The sequence below is a fragment of the Homalodisca vitripennis genome, chromosome 5 (assembly GCF_021130785.1).
Source record: "Homalodisca vitripennis isolate AUS2020 chromosome 5, UT_GWSS_2.1, whole genome shotgun sequence".
Classification (NCBI taxonomy): domain Eukaryota; kingdom Metazoa; phylum Arthropoda; class Insecta; order Hemiptera; family Cicadellidae; genus Homalodisca; species Homalodisca vitripennis.
The window spans coordinates 182,124,854-182,143,453 of NC_060211.1; the positions used below are offsets into that span (position 1 = coordinate 182,124,854).

The following is an 18,600-nucleotide window of genomic DNA, read 5'->3' on the forward strand; positions in this document are numbered from 1 at the left end:
ATTTACAATTACACTTAAACCCTTAAACTGACCAAACATAGAATATTACAACTTTCTGTCAAAAGAGGAAATACATAATTTTACTGTACATTCTAGCAAAAGTAAAACTCAGTCCATTAGGGCCTAAAATTAAATGTACAGTACCTTTTCACCCATTTACAACATAATTTTACTACAAAACATCTTTAAAAAGTGCTGTAATAAGAGGTGTTCTGGGATACTTATTTCACTTACATAGTACAATACAGCAATACATAAAGTACTTTATTAACTGCACAGATGGTTTTATTAAAAAAAGGTTTAGAAATGGATATAGATACATGGCAATGTATAGAACGAAAAATTGGAAATTGAAATTTTGGGGAAAAGAAGTAGATGGAAATGTTTGAATCTTAATTAGGATACCTCAAAATTTAAATATCGCGATAAGTCTATTTTTCTTTTAACATTAAAGCTACCTTTTACTTAATCAATAATTTTCTTTAATACTTCAGTTTTCTTTACAGAATCTTCAACATTTCCAAAATACCTTAATTGACTTAATTCCTACAAGAATCTCGTTCAAAAGTTAGTCAATGTGATATTCTTTGGAACACTAGCATTCATCGGGTTTAAACAATTTCAGTACTTTGGTATTATCCGAAGATCACTATTTTTGGAATTTTTTTTTTACTGGGAACCTAAAAAGACTACATTATTAGAAAAAACAGATTTTATTTTACTTACTTTGAAAATTACACGTCATTATGACAATCGGTTCTTGTTTTCCGATCCCAAGAGGAAGCAATGTTGGTGAGAAGTAGGCCTAGTCTACTTTTTCTCTATTTATCAATTGTTATTAAGCTCAAAAATAAAGGCCATCTAATAAGTATCACAATTTTATACCATCTTGGATTTTAGAAAAAACCAATGTGCAAACCTTCCTATTTACTAATGACGCCTCAAAATCCAGGAGATATATAACTAAACCAATCAACTCTCTGAGACCAGGAATTTTATATTGGGTTTTAGGGATATTTTACCATTTATAAAAATATAGTGATATCTCCCAGCACATGCTATTGATTTGTCAATCCTGATTTTTCTTCCAAGATACTGTTTTCAGTGACATGGTTAATTAACTGTAGTCTTAATATATTTCAAAACGTCATATTGGTTTAGAAGGAAAAGTTTTTACAATTTTATAAAATTGAAATAAATATTTAAGATAAATATTTATTATAATCGTAATTTACCAACAAGTGGTTCAAATATTGGTTTGAAATTAACCCAGTGAATCCTACCATTCTATTTCATATAATACAAAAGTATGGTCTTTAAAATTTTTAACTTATAACGAAAAAAAGTAATCTTAAGTACAAACATTTTCTGTAGCACACATTTTATGAGCTCAAAAATCCTTTAGACAATCCTTAAGCTCGGTTTACACTATGTAGCTGGAGAGCTATATAGCAGAGCTATATTAAAAATTAGCTATATATAGCTCCATGAGCTATATATAGCTCTGCTAGATGTAACTCTGCTACAAGTAAAAATTTTATGCCATTCCTTGTAGCAAAGCTACATCTAGCTTGGGAGAAACCGTAGTTCTCATTTCCCAGCCAGATGCCGAAGAAGAAGGTAGTTCTTGCAGCAGCCGCTGCTTTTGCCGCAGCTACTGTGATATTTTCAAGGCAAAGAAGATAAAGAAGATATTGGATAAAAGATTCTCCATTACTGCACAATCGTACACGCACAAAAAAAACATGTGAACACAGCCTGCACAAGAAGCACTCTGACTACAAAATGAGTAGATCACAGTAAAAACATGTGACATCAAAGATGCCGCGGCAGCCTCTAGGGAGGGGGCAGCTACATCTAGCTCTGCTAAAACAAAAATGCACGTGTAGCAGAGCTAGATATAGCTCAGAATCCCTTTGATGTTTACCGAAACTTTTGGATAGCACGTTTTCTGCTATATAGCAGAGAAAATAGGCTTAAATTTGCTATATAGCAGATCCCCAGTGTCACTTTTTGTACTTGTAGCAGAGCTATATAGCTGTGCTACATGTAGCTCTGCTGTATAGCTCTGCTACATAGTGTAAACCGAGCTTTAGACTATGAACAATTCAGCACAATCCCTCAACCGAGGAGAAATGCTAAAAGATTTATGTATTTATGTGGAGATTTGTGCATTCAATCAGAAGTAAATAAAAACAAAACCATTCTTACTTTAGGAGTTAATATTTTAATAACAAATACTACGGTTAGACAAGCGGCCTACACTTGTTATTCAATTGCTGTTATCGAATGGTTCGATTGTTTTTATCCGAAGGAATAATTCGATATTACAATTGATTTAACTTAGCATATGATTTGAACTCATTAGTTATAGTAATATTAATGTAAACAATAAACAGCAAGAAGTAACTAAAATTTGTAAACTTTGAAAATAGCGATTAATATGAGGAAAATATGCGAGATATTTCTCACAACGGTTTAAGTGGCTTCAACATCTGGATTTGGCGCCTGGTAACACATGGGGAGAATTATTTCCTCCATTTTACAAAAGCGGTTACTCGTTGATATCAAGCTGGGTAAGTTGTAATATTGATAGTTTGATGTCTAAGTCTAGAGTATAGTTAGTTTTGTTGTTTAGTAATGTTATAGTTAAATTTGTTTTTAAAATTGTAATACAAGAGATTCTTCTTGTTACAGTTATTTATAACTCTTATTGTATGTGATGTTTACATATAAAAGTGGGATAGTATATCGAATTGTTCGATAACAGCAATCGAATAACGAGTGTAAGTCGCTTATTAAAGTCTCCCCAAGGGTACGGTCCAATAAGCGGACCCGGTTTTTTATATCGAAATTGGCAAACGATATTACTTAATCATAACCATCGATATAATCAATCGATACTGATGAATTATTTTTAACAACTTAAATAATCTATATGAACAGCTGTAAACACTTTCAAATAATACAATTAAGGTAATATTTTCAATTTCACGTAACATTGTGTATTAAAATGGCCGTCAATCTTAGGAAGCTTCACGAAATTGCTTTAAAAGACGATAAAATATGTTTTTTATGGCTTCAGAATGTTGGGTTAGTACCTAAGAATCCATTATGTAATATTTGTGGAAAGGTAACAAATGTAACTGTCAGAGGAGCTAACATGGTCGTCTTCAGATGCAAAAAAAGAAGGTAATGGTGGACACAACTTTAGTAAAAAAGTTTTCGTTCTGTTTCATTTAGTTAAAGTTATGAGTTTCCCTGATTTTGGTTATGTTCATTTATTATTTATTTGTTATCATTTAATTCACATTTTAATTTAAACATATGATTGTTATTACTTTTATATCGATTGATAGTCTATGATTCGATATGCGAATATTAGGTATCGATGATTATATTCTTCGATATAAAAAACCGGGTCCGCTTATTGGACCGTACCCCTCCCCAATATCACTAAAACCACAAAATAAATTAAAAGTATCCAGTTTTGCAAACTTTTAATACTCTCTATTACTTACCGATAACCCAAATCACTGTGAGAAAAATATACCTAAATTTTATCCTAACTCATTTAAAACAAATGAAAATAGAGAGTCACTAATATTAAAACTTGCAGCAACATTAGAATTTAAAATTAAATAACAATTTCAAATATGTTGAAATAATAGGTTACTACATAACACTTGTGTCAAATAATCGCCTGTTTGAGACAGCTGCTTAATAAGCCTCAAATTTTCGCTAATTATTTCTACTAAATTTCAACCTAACCTACCACATAATTTTACTTATATTTTATTTTGCTAAAGCAACATACAGCATTTGTTATACAAAATGTTAGCATTGCCATCACAAACTAAAATTATTCAAATTGGAACTACAACTTCAAAGATACATTTAGGCTATTTTTATCTCAATTAATCTGAACAAGTAAATCAGAATAAAAAATGCAATTCTTTCTAATCTATCCAAAAACAAACAAGTTTCGAATGCACTGTTCAAGGTTCAACAACTTGTTGATCTTTTGTTCTGTTTCTTCTCTTGTAGCAGAAGCAGAAACACAAACAGCTGATGAATGTTGAACGGTATCCGCACAGCAAGTAGTCAATTCATCATATCTTACTATACAAAATGCTTTCTGGATTTAGTTGGGTGCAACTTTTGTTGATACAACTAACTACAAAACTACTTTTTTAGGTACTTAGCTAAGGTTATATTAAACTTGTTGGCGTTTGAATAGAATTTTTTCGGTAATTTGTAGTCAGTGTTAACATGCCAAATCTTATGTAGACTTGTATTTCATTTTATTTTTCTAGTAATGCCTAGTTTGGCAAACTTAAAATGTGGGGTATTTATTATTGTCAGATTTGTTACATATAGCATGATAAAACTAGTCTGTAACATATGTATAATTACTGTTGTTTTCACTACATTGTCAACACAAATAAACGCTGTCAGACAATACTTACATTTTCATAGTTTGTTAATCCAGGAGCAACAAGAACCAGAGACAAAGAAGGCCCCACCTTAGTGCATGGCTCTCGGGAATTTAGACCTCTTCTGCAGAGACTTGAGTGTCCAAGAGTACGCTTCAATTCTAAATGTACAGGTAAATATTTAGATAGACACATGGAATTTAATTTAATAACTCAAACTGTTAAACCATTTTAAAAAGTAATATAATTAAATTGGATAAAAGTAACAACTTGACAAATCAGGTAAACAAAAAAACTTACAATAACACTGCAACAATAAGAAAAATAAGAAAAACAATCAATAAAGACTCTTGAGCAATTGGAAATTTGTTTACTTTTGGACTAGGTCTTTCGAAACCAAAGTTGTCATCTTCAGGAGACCACAAATAAATATTGGAAAAGTGCTTTAACAACTACTAGGAGTAGTCACAAATTGGAAGAATCTATAAATATGATTTGAAAAATAAATAACTTAACATAAAAGATCACTGATTGTTAACAAATAACAATGCGTACATAATTTACATTTCCTCTAAGTGTAGTTCAAAATAACAATATAAAATATACACAAATTAATCTAGTATTGTGTGTATGTGTTTTACTAAGAGTAGTAGATTACGAGTAAATGCTTTTGTAAGAACAATTTTCAACCAGAGCTCTTGAAATATATTTAGTACGTCAAAACATTACCTCCTTGGATGTTGCCCTCTACTCTGACCTTGGAAATCACACTGTTTTGACAGGAGAGTCCGTGGTTTAGTCTCTCAAATAACTCCTGGGATATTGCTCCTGATGGCTCCTTTAAAATTACTTTATACAGGAGCTCTAGAGCGATCATGCAGACCGCTGTTAATAGAGAAACAACCAATCTCAAATCTTACCGTACTTTGTTCATCCAACTCCAACATTCACATTTCGACTGCCAATGCCGCGATTGGGACTTCTCTGAACTGAAACTTTTATTGTATAATGAAGAATTGATTGGAAATCCATACAAATTTTTGTGGACTCTTGACGGTGGCCTTGGTACATGTTCTCCAGAGAATTAGCTACACGATCCAGCATTACCGGTTAACCTACTCTGTAAAACTAAAGAGAGAAGACGTATCTGGCGTACTTGTCAACAAATCCGAAAACCCGGGTTCCAGCTTGTAACAAGGCTTTAATCAAATTTAGGATTTGTAAAACGCCTCTTGCTTTATTACAGAAGTAAAACTAGTACTGTATCTTACTTACTAGATCTCAAGACCGAAGCACTTGGGGTACAACTAAAGCGTTACACAACGATAGGGAAATAAACCAGCTACATAATCGGTCTAGCCTCGTACATTTGGCTCATGATGTCTTCATTGTGTAAAAATACCAACTTGATTTTGCTTTCAAGAAGACCAGGGAGGGAACACTGTACGTAAGAATCTCCAAACATACTATTGGCAATTATGACATAGTTAATACGTATTTCGTCCATAGATTTTACATTTTTAAATGATTGCTTTAAAGAGTTGGTTATTCAATCTACACATAGCGTAGATCTGGTGGGAAGGGTTTATTCAATGAGAATGTTGAGTTTTAGCTCCTGTTCGCCTTCCTCTTAGTGCGGCGTTTGAAAGATCCCGGAGATCAATCAGGAATCAAGTATGTGACAGCGTCGGATTTCATACGCTGTATTAAGATGAAGGTGAACTGGAGCTAAACTGAATATTCATATTCAATCTAGTTTTGTAGTATATTAATCTACCAAAGCTATATTTATAAATAAATCCAGCTTAACTTTGTTGACATCAAAATATTTCGAATAGCAAAATATGATGCAACGATAAATGAATCAATAATACTGATTTAGAAAAAGACAGTATTTATATAACAACCACATCAATTATTTCATGTTTAATAATTATTCCTTTCTAAAATAGATGATCAGTTAGCTATAAAGCTTTCGCTAATAGACAACAGATAACCTGTCGTTATTCATTAATTTGTTTCCAAGTACTAATTGTGCATTGTAAAGTGTTACGTATATTCACACAAATTATAATCCTGGTACTAAAATTATATTCTTCGTTGTCATATTTAAAATACTTATTCCTCTATTGAGTATAATGTCAAATCTAATAAATATGTTTTATCTTGCTTTGAAGTTTTGTCGATTCCCATCCTTTTTGATACCTTCTGGATTTCTCTTAGATATTTTTCCCAGCATATACAGTTTGTTACATAATTCCAAATGTTACGATTCAAAAGTATAATTTTGTCTTATTTCGTATTTGTAATACTTTTTATGATTTGACTTGTTGTTTTTTATTAGAAATTAATTATTTATACATAATACAAAATGTTTAATATTGCTAATTCAAGTAATAAGGAATTGTCCAGACTATGCTATGGTTTATGTAACGCTCTCGCCGGCTTTGAACATCCCGTGGTCCATCTCAAAATTTAAAATCCAAGAGGTAATTCTCGCGCCAGTCAGCCTATTATACTTTTTTTGTAGAGGCGGAAAAAATGCTTTATGCACATAGATTGTCAGCCTGTAGTAGTAGTACGATTCTCCTCTAAGTGGAGGGATGGAGCTTACGGATTACTAAAAAGAGTACTAGAAATCTCCTCTACTCTTTAAGGAACTAACCTAGGATTATTTTTTCATTTTTACATTACTTCAGACTAAAGCCTACATTTGGTTTACGCCCATAGGACTGTCTCCATTTCAAACAGAGTGATCATTTGATCTAGTCCGCTTCTTGGTCTAGAGATCAGTCTTCTTTAATCGCGGGAAAACCCTGGTCAATTATTATAATTAACCTATTATTATTAGGCAAGTTTCTAATATACCTATTGTTATGGTTGAATGTAAACAAATCTCTATCTATGCATTGTCACAATTGCTATCTCAATTTTTAATGTACATTAAAAAAAAAACTATGTAGACGTTCTACAAGTAAATGTCAACGTCAAGTTAATTTGGTTTTCCAAGGTAATATTGATGAGCCTACCATTTTAAGGAGGGGGGGTTCGAGGGTGACCCCCTCTCAGAAATATTTTGATAATTAAGTACTGTATTGGAAAACATTTTTATTGGATTTTAAATAATATATCAATCATAGAATCAAATCGTTTGATAATGTTATAGGTACCTACAATTCCCAATGTTTTGTCCCCCCATTTCTACTATATGTAATTTCATTAATGTTTACACACTTAAACATTGTGAATTAGTCCGGTAAAATAAGGATGCAACCTCGGAATGAAAGATAATAAGCTAAAAATTTGCATACGTCTTTATTTTTATGGTATATAAAACTTACCTAAAAAGTCTCATATAATCACGTGTACGCGTCTTAAGATAATTTAAGGTCAAAGGTCACGAAAATCAGTGTTTTGCAAATATCTTGTTTCACTTACGCTAAATGACTTTGAAGGTGGTTAGAGAAATTGTTAGAACGGAAAATTCTCTTCAACTTTTGTCTGAAGTAATTTTATGTACGTTCAAACCCTTTTTGAGATATAGCGCAAAGAGTAGGGCTTACCTGTATATACGATAATACGAGGTCAGCCAGTAGAATACAATAAATAAATGAGTTATATTGTTAATTATTCACTTACTATTATTATTATTACTTAATACTATTATTATTGTTATTATTATTATCATTATTATAAAATGTTTATTATTTAATATACCATATTTATAGATATTAATTATACATTATATATTCTCTAAATAATACTTATTTTATTTAGTATATCATCGATGGTGGATTTCTCTTGCATCGCGTTGTATGGAATAAAGATGATACTATCTCTGATAGTATTTTAAATAAATACGTCAAATATTTACAAACACATTATGGGTGAAGTATCGTTGTTGTATTTGATGGTTACTCAGACTACACTAAGAACATTAAAGCAATGGAACAATTAAGAAGAACTGACTTTTGACCTTAAATATCTTAAGATGCGTACACGTGATTATATGAGACATTTGAGGTAAGTTTTATACCATAAAAAATAAAGATGTATGCAAATTTTTAGCTTATTATCTTTCATTCCGAGGTTGCATCCTTATTTTGCCTTATTTTACTGAATTAAATCACAAAAAACTATATACAGCCAGTAAAAAATTAAAATTTATAAAATAATTTGGTTTTTACAATTTTAATTTCATAAACTGCAGAGACTAATGTGAAAAATAAACAAGCCTTTTGTACAAAATTGTTTGATGAAATACAAACTTGTAAACAATTACATTTTTAACATCAACAGCTCAAATTAATTTCTGTGTAAATTGCAAGTGTAAGAAATGAAATGTCAAATTCAAAATAGTTTTTAATAAGCTATTGCAATCACCTTATCAGCTAGCAGCTGGAATCTAATATTTTAGTAGTTAATAAAATCAACTGCAATATAAACATTAAAACCTATAGTTTTGAACTTTCCAAAGAATAGAAGTTGCATTTATGTGGAGATTGTGTGGCATAAGTTTTGTTCAGTAAAACTAGTTCTTAAAAGTATATATCACTACTATACTAAATCTTTTGTTCAGTTTTAACCCATTTTAATCTCATAGTCGTAATTACCTCATTGTTATGAATTAAATTTAAAAATGTTGAGTATTTTTTGTTATTGTCAGAGTTTTCTTGATATACATGTGTTTAATAGTAACTTATTGTGTAATATATTTATAATCAGTGTTTTCTAACACAGGTATTTGCTGTAAAAAGGAAGAGTTTCATCACAAGAGTATACTTGGGTCAATTGATTTATTTTTAAAAATAATGGGTTAAGTATTTTTATAACAAATTAGCTGACATTAAGTCAGTTAATAGACAGAGAAACACATGTGTTTTGCTTCATAAGAATAAAATCAGAACTTCTGAAGCCCGTGGAGCAGATCTCTGTTGTCAGATGTACGTATTTAAAATCCCCAAAAGACACATTTAGAGTGGTGTAGAGCTTTTAATTGATAACAAATGTGTATGTTAAAAAATAATTTAGATATATAAAATTTCCATAGCAAAATTTAAAAATTCTTTGAATAGTATAGACTCCACATTAGTTGAATGTTTGTTTTACTGAATTAACTCAGTTCCTTGGTTAAATAACTGCAGTGTATTTTAATAATTACTGAAGAGATTTGAGCTAAAAGACTCTCCATTAATTTCCAGCACTTTCCGAATGTTCCTAGTCAGAGCCGTACTCAGCTTTGGCGGACCCCGTCATGTACCACCACCCGCCACCGTACAAGTGTTGCAGGGCTGTCCACGCTCTCCTAAGAGCCCGGGCCCAGTAAAAATTTTCCAACAAAAACAGAGGATCATTCAGAGGATTATTAATTTTGTTTTCTATTCAGAATAAAAGAAAGTAAAATGGATAAAAAAAAATACAGTATACACGTATGTGTTAACATATTGTTATAATTTGGAAATTAATTTAGTTATATATGACTAAAAAACTTATAAAAAAAAAGAATCTGGGGATGATTGTTCCCCCATTACCCCCTGGGTACACCCCTGGTCTATTCTGCAAGATTCTTAACAAATTTATTTAATTTTAATAATATTTATATAATTTTTATTCTCTTGCCCATTACATTAATGTTATTGTTATTTTGGCTTCTTCAACTATCCTTCAAATGTGTGGTTCAGTTAGCAAAGTGTAAAATTTTTCTCATAGTTTTTCCCCAAGGCAGAATTTTCTTCCAACTGTTTTGAAAAAAGTGACAAAAACCTACTTTTTAGTCCATTATACAAAGAACATTTGGATGGATCCAAATCAAATCCTTAACACGATAAAAAACAACATCAAACAATTTTATAATTAAATAGGTCAATATCCTAATGAAGGTGATATTTTAAAATGTTGCTTATGCCGTAAGTAGTGGTGAAAATTAAATAAAAAAGGCTGTTTCTAGTATCATAGATCCCAACCGTTAAACTCTAAATATTAAAAATATCATCACTATACTACGTATATAAACAATTAGTTCTAGATCTTCAAAATTATTACTTTTATTAATGTACTTTACTAATTAATTATGACTAAAACTACCATAATTTATGGTGCAAAATTTGAGATTTCAATCTTTAATGGTTACTGAAATAAAATCTAAATATATAACAAAAACACGTACAGACAGATGACAGATGGTGAAACCAAGTAGTTCTGACCCACGATCATATTAAATTTTTTATTTATCTTTGTACGAAGAACTAATTTCCAAAATATTATCGGAGAGTTCATAAACAATGTAAATCATATTTTCAGATAATCACGCCATATTTTGAGTGTTGCTATTTACTTTACGGCAGTATTTTGGAGGCAGTGCCTGAAAATAAAAAATGGCAAAGTACATATTTTTCTTGTTGTTTCAGTTCATCTATATATCAAACTTTAAGTCTTTACTGCACTTTAGCTCAATACGAATGATAGCCTGTGTTCAGGGGCGTCACCAGCCGATGGCCCAGGGGGGGGGGGCAAGCTGATATGAAGAATGAGAAAAGTATGATAGTGGTCGACAGATTCTTTTTTGATTCGGTTAATTAAACCATAATTCTCAAGGGTTTTTGTAAAACTTCTCGACCACTTCAAAGACCAGTCAAGTCAAAGACTTTAAATGCTTTACATTTGGTAAATTTTTTAAAATCTCTAGGGGGGGCAGCTGCCCTGCCCCCCCCCCCCTTGGTGACATCCTTGTCTGTGTCAAACCTAATTATAGATCTAAGCTATTTTACATTATTGTAGAACTGAACGACACGTGTTATTATCATTCTTAGCAAAACCAAATAACCACGTGGGAGAGAATTCTCTCACATCTCTAGATGTAAATTGTTTTTGCACTATACAATGTAAGGAAGTCTCACATTTGTGAGCTATTGTCAGTTAAATTGGTGAGAGTTAACAACTGCCCGAGGATTATTGCGAGTACACGCCAGCATGGCGTCAGCAATTGACACAGATGAGGATGGCACAGTTAGTATACCTGTCAGTAAAAATGTAAGTATTTACAGAATTGATTGCAACATGATGATATTAAAAAAACTATTACTCTTTAAATGTGAATTGTAAAGTATTGACTGATGTAGTTTGTAACATTGTATTAGTATTATTTACAAAAATGTTAAGTAGATTTATTACAACCTTAATTTTTTTATTTTTTTACTAAATTGTGGGTTTTTTGTGGTTTTTTACCACCTTTATTGTAACTATAAGAAAATATTGTCCCATTAAGATTGCTCCATTATTTTATTTATGTTCATAAAATTAGTGCTACTTCTTAAAAAAAAAATTAATTGTGGTATTATTTGTTGTTTTGTTTAACACCCCATTGACTATCAGCAATGTAAAAAGCCTCTGTTCATTATATTTGTTAATGTTTATTATATATATATATATTATATATATATATATATAATATATATATATATATGTATATAATATAATACATACATAATATTATACATAGTGTTTAGTATAATAATTCAAACTTATACTTCATAAAGTCTAGCTAAAATAAAATGTTTAAAAATTAATTTATTCAATAGAAAATAAAGTAGAGCATTTTAAAATTTATTTAATGTGTTTTCCTTTTTATTGCGTCCTTACGTAGACAGCGAGGGGAATCCAAGGGGTCCGGACCCCCTCAAAACTTTTAACTTTTTCAATTACTTTTTAGTAAACAATTATTATTATTTAAATAAATCTGTATTACTGACATGTACTGCTGAAAGATCGTTCTCAACAAAGAAACAGGCCAAGAACTTTTTAAGGAACAAAAAGGGGGCTTACTCTCTGTCCACTATGGGAAAATATCAGTTGCCTGGATCCCCCAAAATTTTTTCCTGGCTACGTTCTTGATTGCTGGTTGAGAATTCTAGGAAAAATAATACCTATTTATACTATATGGAGTATTTCTAATTGTGTAAATGGATTTTTTCTATTTCCAGTGTTTTAGGAATGTGTAGAGTTAAAGAAGATTATTAACAAGATACATGGTATGTTCGGATAGTAATAATATAACCGACTACGGTTGTAGACAATAGACAAATTCTTTATTTACAAATTCTTTGAGAATTGTAACTCGTCAAAATTTGTTACAGATCATATAAATACAATTGCGTAGTTTACAAACAATGAATTTACAGGTAAATGTCCAGTTTGGTTGTTTTGCTCTCTGTTCAGGTATTCTTCTAATGAGTAGAATGGATTTTGAAGCAGCCACAACTTCACCTCCTTCTTGAATTTTGCCGCACCATGTCCCTTCAGGTCTTCTGGCAGGTGGTTCCATAGTTTTTAAACCCATGTAAGAGGGCTTCTGCTCAAATAGAGAAAGTTGATGCCCAGGAAGATGAAAATATGTCGCTCGTCTTGTGTGTTGTAATGATGTTGTGTTACATCCTCTGGGAAAACCTCTCTCGTGCACACAGGTTACTGCCTCCAGCACGTACAAGGATACAACCGTCAGAATTGAGAGGTTGATAAAAGCTGGTCGACAACTCTCTCTCTAGGCTGTAAGTCAGCAAGTGTTTCTCACTGCTTTTTTCTGTGTTACCAGCACACGTTGGAGATTTCCTGCAGATGAATTACCCCAGACCAGGAGACCATAGCGAAGGTTTGATTCAAATAAAGCAAAGTAGGCTGTTTTTGCAGTGGGTACATCACTTATTGATTTTATTCTTTTAACGACATACAGTCCAGTACCTAATTTCCTGCACAGGTTGTCAATGTGCGTTGTCCATTTGAGATCTTCATCTATTGTCACTCCCAAGTACTTTGCCTCTGATGCTGCTTGGATGTTAGGCAAGTGCACAGTTTGTTCCTTTTTTGGGCCCAATATGAGTTGCTGGGTTTTAGTTTCATTAACTACCAGGTTATTAATATGGCAGTACTGTACTGCCATGTTCATTGCAGTGAATGACTCTATCTCCAGGTTTTCTGGGGTTCTATCGGCTAAAAGTAGAACGGTATCATCTGCATACATCAGAGTTGTAGCAAATTCATCTAAGTACTTAGGTAAATCGTTCGTAAATAGAGTAACGAGTACAGGACCCAGGACTGATCCTTTGGGGACGCCCCTTAGAACTGGAAGTGGACTGGATCTCTGATGTGTGCAATTTTATTGTTTTGAGTATGCCGGATTTCAACTACCTGTTCTCTATTGGTTAGGTTAGGTAACTCCTGAACCACTCAGCTTCAGTGCCCCGTACTCCCATGGTATTTAGTTTGGTCAGCAGTTGTTCATGGTCAAGGGCGTCAAAGGCTTTGCTTAAATCTAAGAATATTGCTGTTGTTGTATTTTTAGCTTCTATTTGATGTATTACGTATTCAATAAAACTAATTAAAGCTGTCGATGTAGATTTATTTTTTGGTGAAACCGTGCTGTTGATCAGTAAGCAGATTATTGTATGTCATGTAGTTTAGGAGACGATTAAGCACAATCTTTCAAATAACTTTAGAGAATGTTGAAATTTGCGAGATTGAGCGATAGTTTGATGCTTCAGACTGATCACCTTGTTTAAAAATGGGGATTACTTTAGATAGTTTTAGTTGATGTGGAAATCTACCAGATTGGAAGGACATGTTTATTAGAGTGGTTAAAGGGTAGGCTATTTCATGTTTACAAGCCTTCAACAACTTTGGTGAGATTTCGTCAATTCCTGCAGAGACTTTAGCTGGCAGTGAGTTGATCGTTTTGATGACTTCTTCAATTGTTTGTGTCAAAGAGATAAAAAGAGCGAGTGTCAAGCTGCTGAATAGGAATTGGAGTTTCTGTTCTTTAGAGGGTTGTTGTTTAAAATAGCAGAGTCAGCCATGGTCGTAAAAACAGTGTTGAAATGTTCCACAATTTGCTGAGGATCGTTGATAGTTTTATTGTCAATTTTAAGTTCTTTCAGTCCTACAGACGATTTCTTGGTTCTTCTTTCATTATTTATAATATTCCAAAGGGCTTTAGTTTTATTTTCTGAACGTGCTATTCGGTCGACCGTTGACTGACGTCTGAGTTCTTTTATCTTCAAGTGATAATTCTTTTTCTTAGTAGCAACTTCCTGCTTGTGTTCTAATGAGCCCATAAGAAGATAAACGCTCATTGGTGCCTAAGAATTCTTGCCTCAAAGTGTGCAGTTCAGGGTCCCATAGTTTTTCTTTGCCTTTGCATTGCTTATATTTTTTATAAGGACATGTTTGGTTCAGTGCTGATGTAATGATGTTAGAGAAATTTTTATAAGCGATTTCAGTGTCATTACAGTTGATGACTCTTTCCCAGGTTTCATTAGACAATGCCAGTTTTAAATTGTGGATATTGTCATCATTAAAATTTCTCTTTTGTCCTTTAACATTACCAGTATCTTCTGTAAAAAACATTGAGCGTGCAAATTTGGGCTGTGTGTGGTCAGAAATCCCTGAATTTACAACCATGATGACAACATACATGATGATGTTTTATCTTTATACATTGTGTATTTAATGCTATTAACAGACAAAGTTTTCATCATTCAAACTAAGAGGTAACATACGATGATTTCTTGATAATCAATAAAGCACATTTCTCTCACAACAGTAGGTGCCTTTAAGGAAAATATGGTTTACAGTTTTAGTTTTGCTGTTATCTCTCGTGAGTATGATTTATTCCACTTTGTATCTTTCTGAACGGTTTGCTCAGCTGTAATGTTTGTACCGTTTTTCAAGTTAGTCAATTATAATGAGTATTCGTAGGTCGAACAGTGAAATTTTTGTGGGAATTTGCGGTACGAAGATAAATCTTATTAGTGCTTGCTTACGGTAAAAGTTGAAATATTTTGTTTAGTACAGCTATAGAAATTTTAAATATTGGTACTTATATTAAAACATGTTTAACTACTGACAATATTTGAGATAAACAATAAAAAATCTTGGATTAATAAATATTATGTTTATTATTACAATAAATTATAAATGTGATAATAGTGAATATAAACAATAACATAGATAATATAATAAAAATAAGTGCAATAGTATTTTAATGTAATGATGACCCAATTATTTTATCAACTTTTTAAATGTGTTATTTATTTCTAATATTAAGTTTGTATCTATTTAATTATTCCTATATGCTGTAGTACAGTCCAGAATAATAATATTAATTTATTTTAAGATTTTTGTGTTTGGTATTTAATTTACAATTTTCCTTGTTGAGTGTAACATGAGGTTCTTCACAGAATAATAATAATAAATAATTTGTGTCTTAGCAATAATATACATTTTTTAGGTAATTATTATATAGTAAATAGGAGTGTTACTGTTTATATAGCAATATGTGTTAATGGCAGTGTTGAAACTTTTATATTTCATGACAATGTATCAGCTTTAAATTATTTATTGACACAACTGTCAGTTATAAAAAAGTGGTGGGTGGTGTGTTGGAGATGTTTAACAAATAATTTATCAGTGCACTCACCATAACAGAGTAATTCAATCTTTTGGCGATCTTGCACTGTTCTCCCAATAGTCTTGAAATAAATTTTCCAGTTTGGTTTGTTGTGCTGGCCTTTTCTTACCATTTCTAGAGTTAACTTTATTCTTCCTTACTGTTTGAAGACCCATGTGCTAATTTCGATTCTAGGCTGAATTTGTTAATTCTCTTGTTCACGTATAAATTCTAGATAAAAGACGGAGGAAGTGTCTTTTAGTTCTTAAGATATAGTCATTTTCCCGGGCCTTTGTTACTCTCATTAATGCAGCGTCATTTTCTTGAAATTCTTTTGTGTTATCGGGCAGTCTCCATAGTGGTACATTTTCCCTTATGTTATAGCCGTTCTTGAAGAGCATAAAATAAGAATAATAATAATGCTCTCAGGCTGCCAAACTTACAATTTTTAATATTACCAGTATTTAACATACTCCGGGTGGGGGGGGGGCTCCCTTATTTAAGCTTACCTGAGAGGTACGGAAAATTTCTAGTGGTAATCGCCTTTAGGTCATCCTAAATACACCTTCGCCTGTTTATATGTTTATTTGAGAGACTATTTTCAGTTATTGGCAAGTTTGTTTAGGTTGCATGATTTGTACTGGGCTTCTTGACTGTCAAAAAATAAAGAATTTTTGAGTTTGAGTTAAAAAAAAACCCTCTACCTCAGCACAATCTTTGTTTTTTTATTTTTATTTAAGTTGTTTTGCAAAATCTTATATTTTTACACCTTCACTGTGGCTCTATCCTGAGTGGTGATAAGTGTTCTAATAAGTGCACACGGGCATCTGCTGCAGTCAACGTGTTAACTTATTAGCATAAACAACAATAGTTTTGCTCTATTGTAAATAATAAATAAATATTTATTTCCAACATTTACATTTATGTTTTACAAATAAATGAAACACTTAGGAAGTCACTGACCAAAAACAAGTAGCTGGTCATTATAACAGATACGCAAAACACAAATAAACAGTTTATAGCTTGCTCTCACATAAAAAAAATAAAAGATCAACAGACTGCTCTCCGTGACGTCTGCACAAGACTACAAAAAATCTACACCCAAAATAAATACATATAGCAGACGTTTATACAATATAGAGTGACTAGGAACTAATTAGACCAATGCAAAGAATAAGAAAATATTTTGAAAAAAATAACCCAGTAGCAGTGGAATTTCAGCCAAATTTAATTCATAAGCTACAATTTAGCAGGAACTGAAATGATGGGAAAACTTCCTTGAAAAGCCATTGTGTATAACTTGTTCTGTTCAATTTATTTCTATTTCAATTTTATCATTCTCAAAATGGTTGCATGGTATAGTAAATATATATATATATATATATATATTATATATATATATATATATAAATGAATGTTTGTCTGTATGTCCTTTCTAGAATCGCAAACTACTTGACATCATTATGAAAATTTGTATGTATATGTATTTTGTACGTAGAAGGTTTATATGCTATGCCCATTGATGTAATTCACCACCAGGCAGTACTGCCACAAAATAAAAGTTTTCAAAGCACCTGCACATTATAAACTGCAATTACGAGACAGTTACGTACATCAAATAAACAAACACTGTTTGAAGGCGCTAAATTATGATGTTCTGTATATTTGTCTTTAAGATATATTTCTGGTTGAACTTAAAGCTTGAGTGTTAGACCACTTTATAATAAAATACATGTTTGTGTACAATGGCTGTTAAAATACACAGATTTTCTTGATCGTGCCAATAAGGCAAACTCTACATCGGCGTTGGAAATATAATTAACTTGAACCAGAAGTGCACATACAAGAGCAAAGCTTACGAAAAGTGTGCAAAGCCACAGGATACAGCTAGTATCGTATAAATGAAAGAGGTCAGAAGGAACTCATATCACATCTTTTTTTCTAAAACCTTCCCTCTTTCTTTATTTTTTTGTTCTAGCCTGGAGGAATCTCTGGGTACATTTTAAACAAATTTTTAGCCATGCCTGATTTTTTATTTCTCCAAGAAAACGCTTGCTTTCTGACTTGAGAAAGAAATCGTGTTTTCCTTCAAATAAACTGTTTTCATAAAAGACATGTTTTATTAAACAGTCAAGTTACCTGCAACAACTCCAGATGTTTCCCTGCTCAGTTCGATTAGATCTAGGAATTAAAAGAGTGGTTGGAATTTTTTTTTACCAAGTTTTCATTTTAAATAATTTATCAGAATAGATTTTATTTATTTACTCACATAGATCAATAGATAACACTTAGCTTAGTTAAACATATGATTTGTCAAATCAATTTAAAGCATTTCTTAAGTGTTAAACATACTAATTCTAAAATAACTAAGAATGAAATTAAATATAAAAAAGAAAGAGAATTATAGCAAATAATTACATAATTTGCTATACAATTTAAATTGAAATAATTTTATAAATTAAGTGTTAAAAATTGCTGAATCGTTTTAATGCCTGAATGGTTTACAATTAATTGGGGAGCCTATTATACAGTCTTAGTGCAGTATAATGAGTCCCTTGTTTGTAAAGACCAAGCCTGCGAACTTAGATTGCAAAGTAAGTCATGTCTCATCCATTACTGATGTAACAACTGTTTTACAATAAGTTTTGAACCCATAGTAATTGATCTGTTGATAAAACCAAATATTTTCCCTTAAAAAGACATTCTTACCTTTATTCATCTGAAATA

The 18,600-nt window shown here is 31.6% G+C and overlaps 2 protein-coding genes across 2 annotated transcripts in view; one reads left to right on the plus strand and one right to left on the minus strand.

Moving 5' to 3' along the window:
* LOC124363282 (polypeptide N-acetylgalactosaminyltransferase 1-like) overlaps positions 1–3,681 on the minus strand; it is a 57,367-nt gene extending 53,686 nt beyond the window's left edge. Inside the window, exon 1 of the mRNA XM_046818496.1 lies at positions 3,522–3,681. The gene's annotated coding sequence lies outside the window, so the exon portion shown is untranslated. The remainder of the gene's footprint in view (positions 1–3,521) is intronic.
* Positions 3,682–11,309: 7,628 nt separating this feature from the next.
* Positions 11,310–18,600, plus strand: part of LOC124363283 (protein Malvolio-like) — a 55,676-nt gene continuing 48,385 nt past the window's right edge. The window contains exon 1 of the mRNA XM_046818499.1: positions 11,310–11,465. Coding sequence (XP_046674455.1) covers positions 11,406–11,465 — 60 coding nt within the window. The 5' untranslated portion in view covers positions 11,310–11,405. The remainder of the gene's footprint in view (positions 11,466–18,600) is intronic.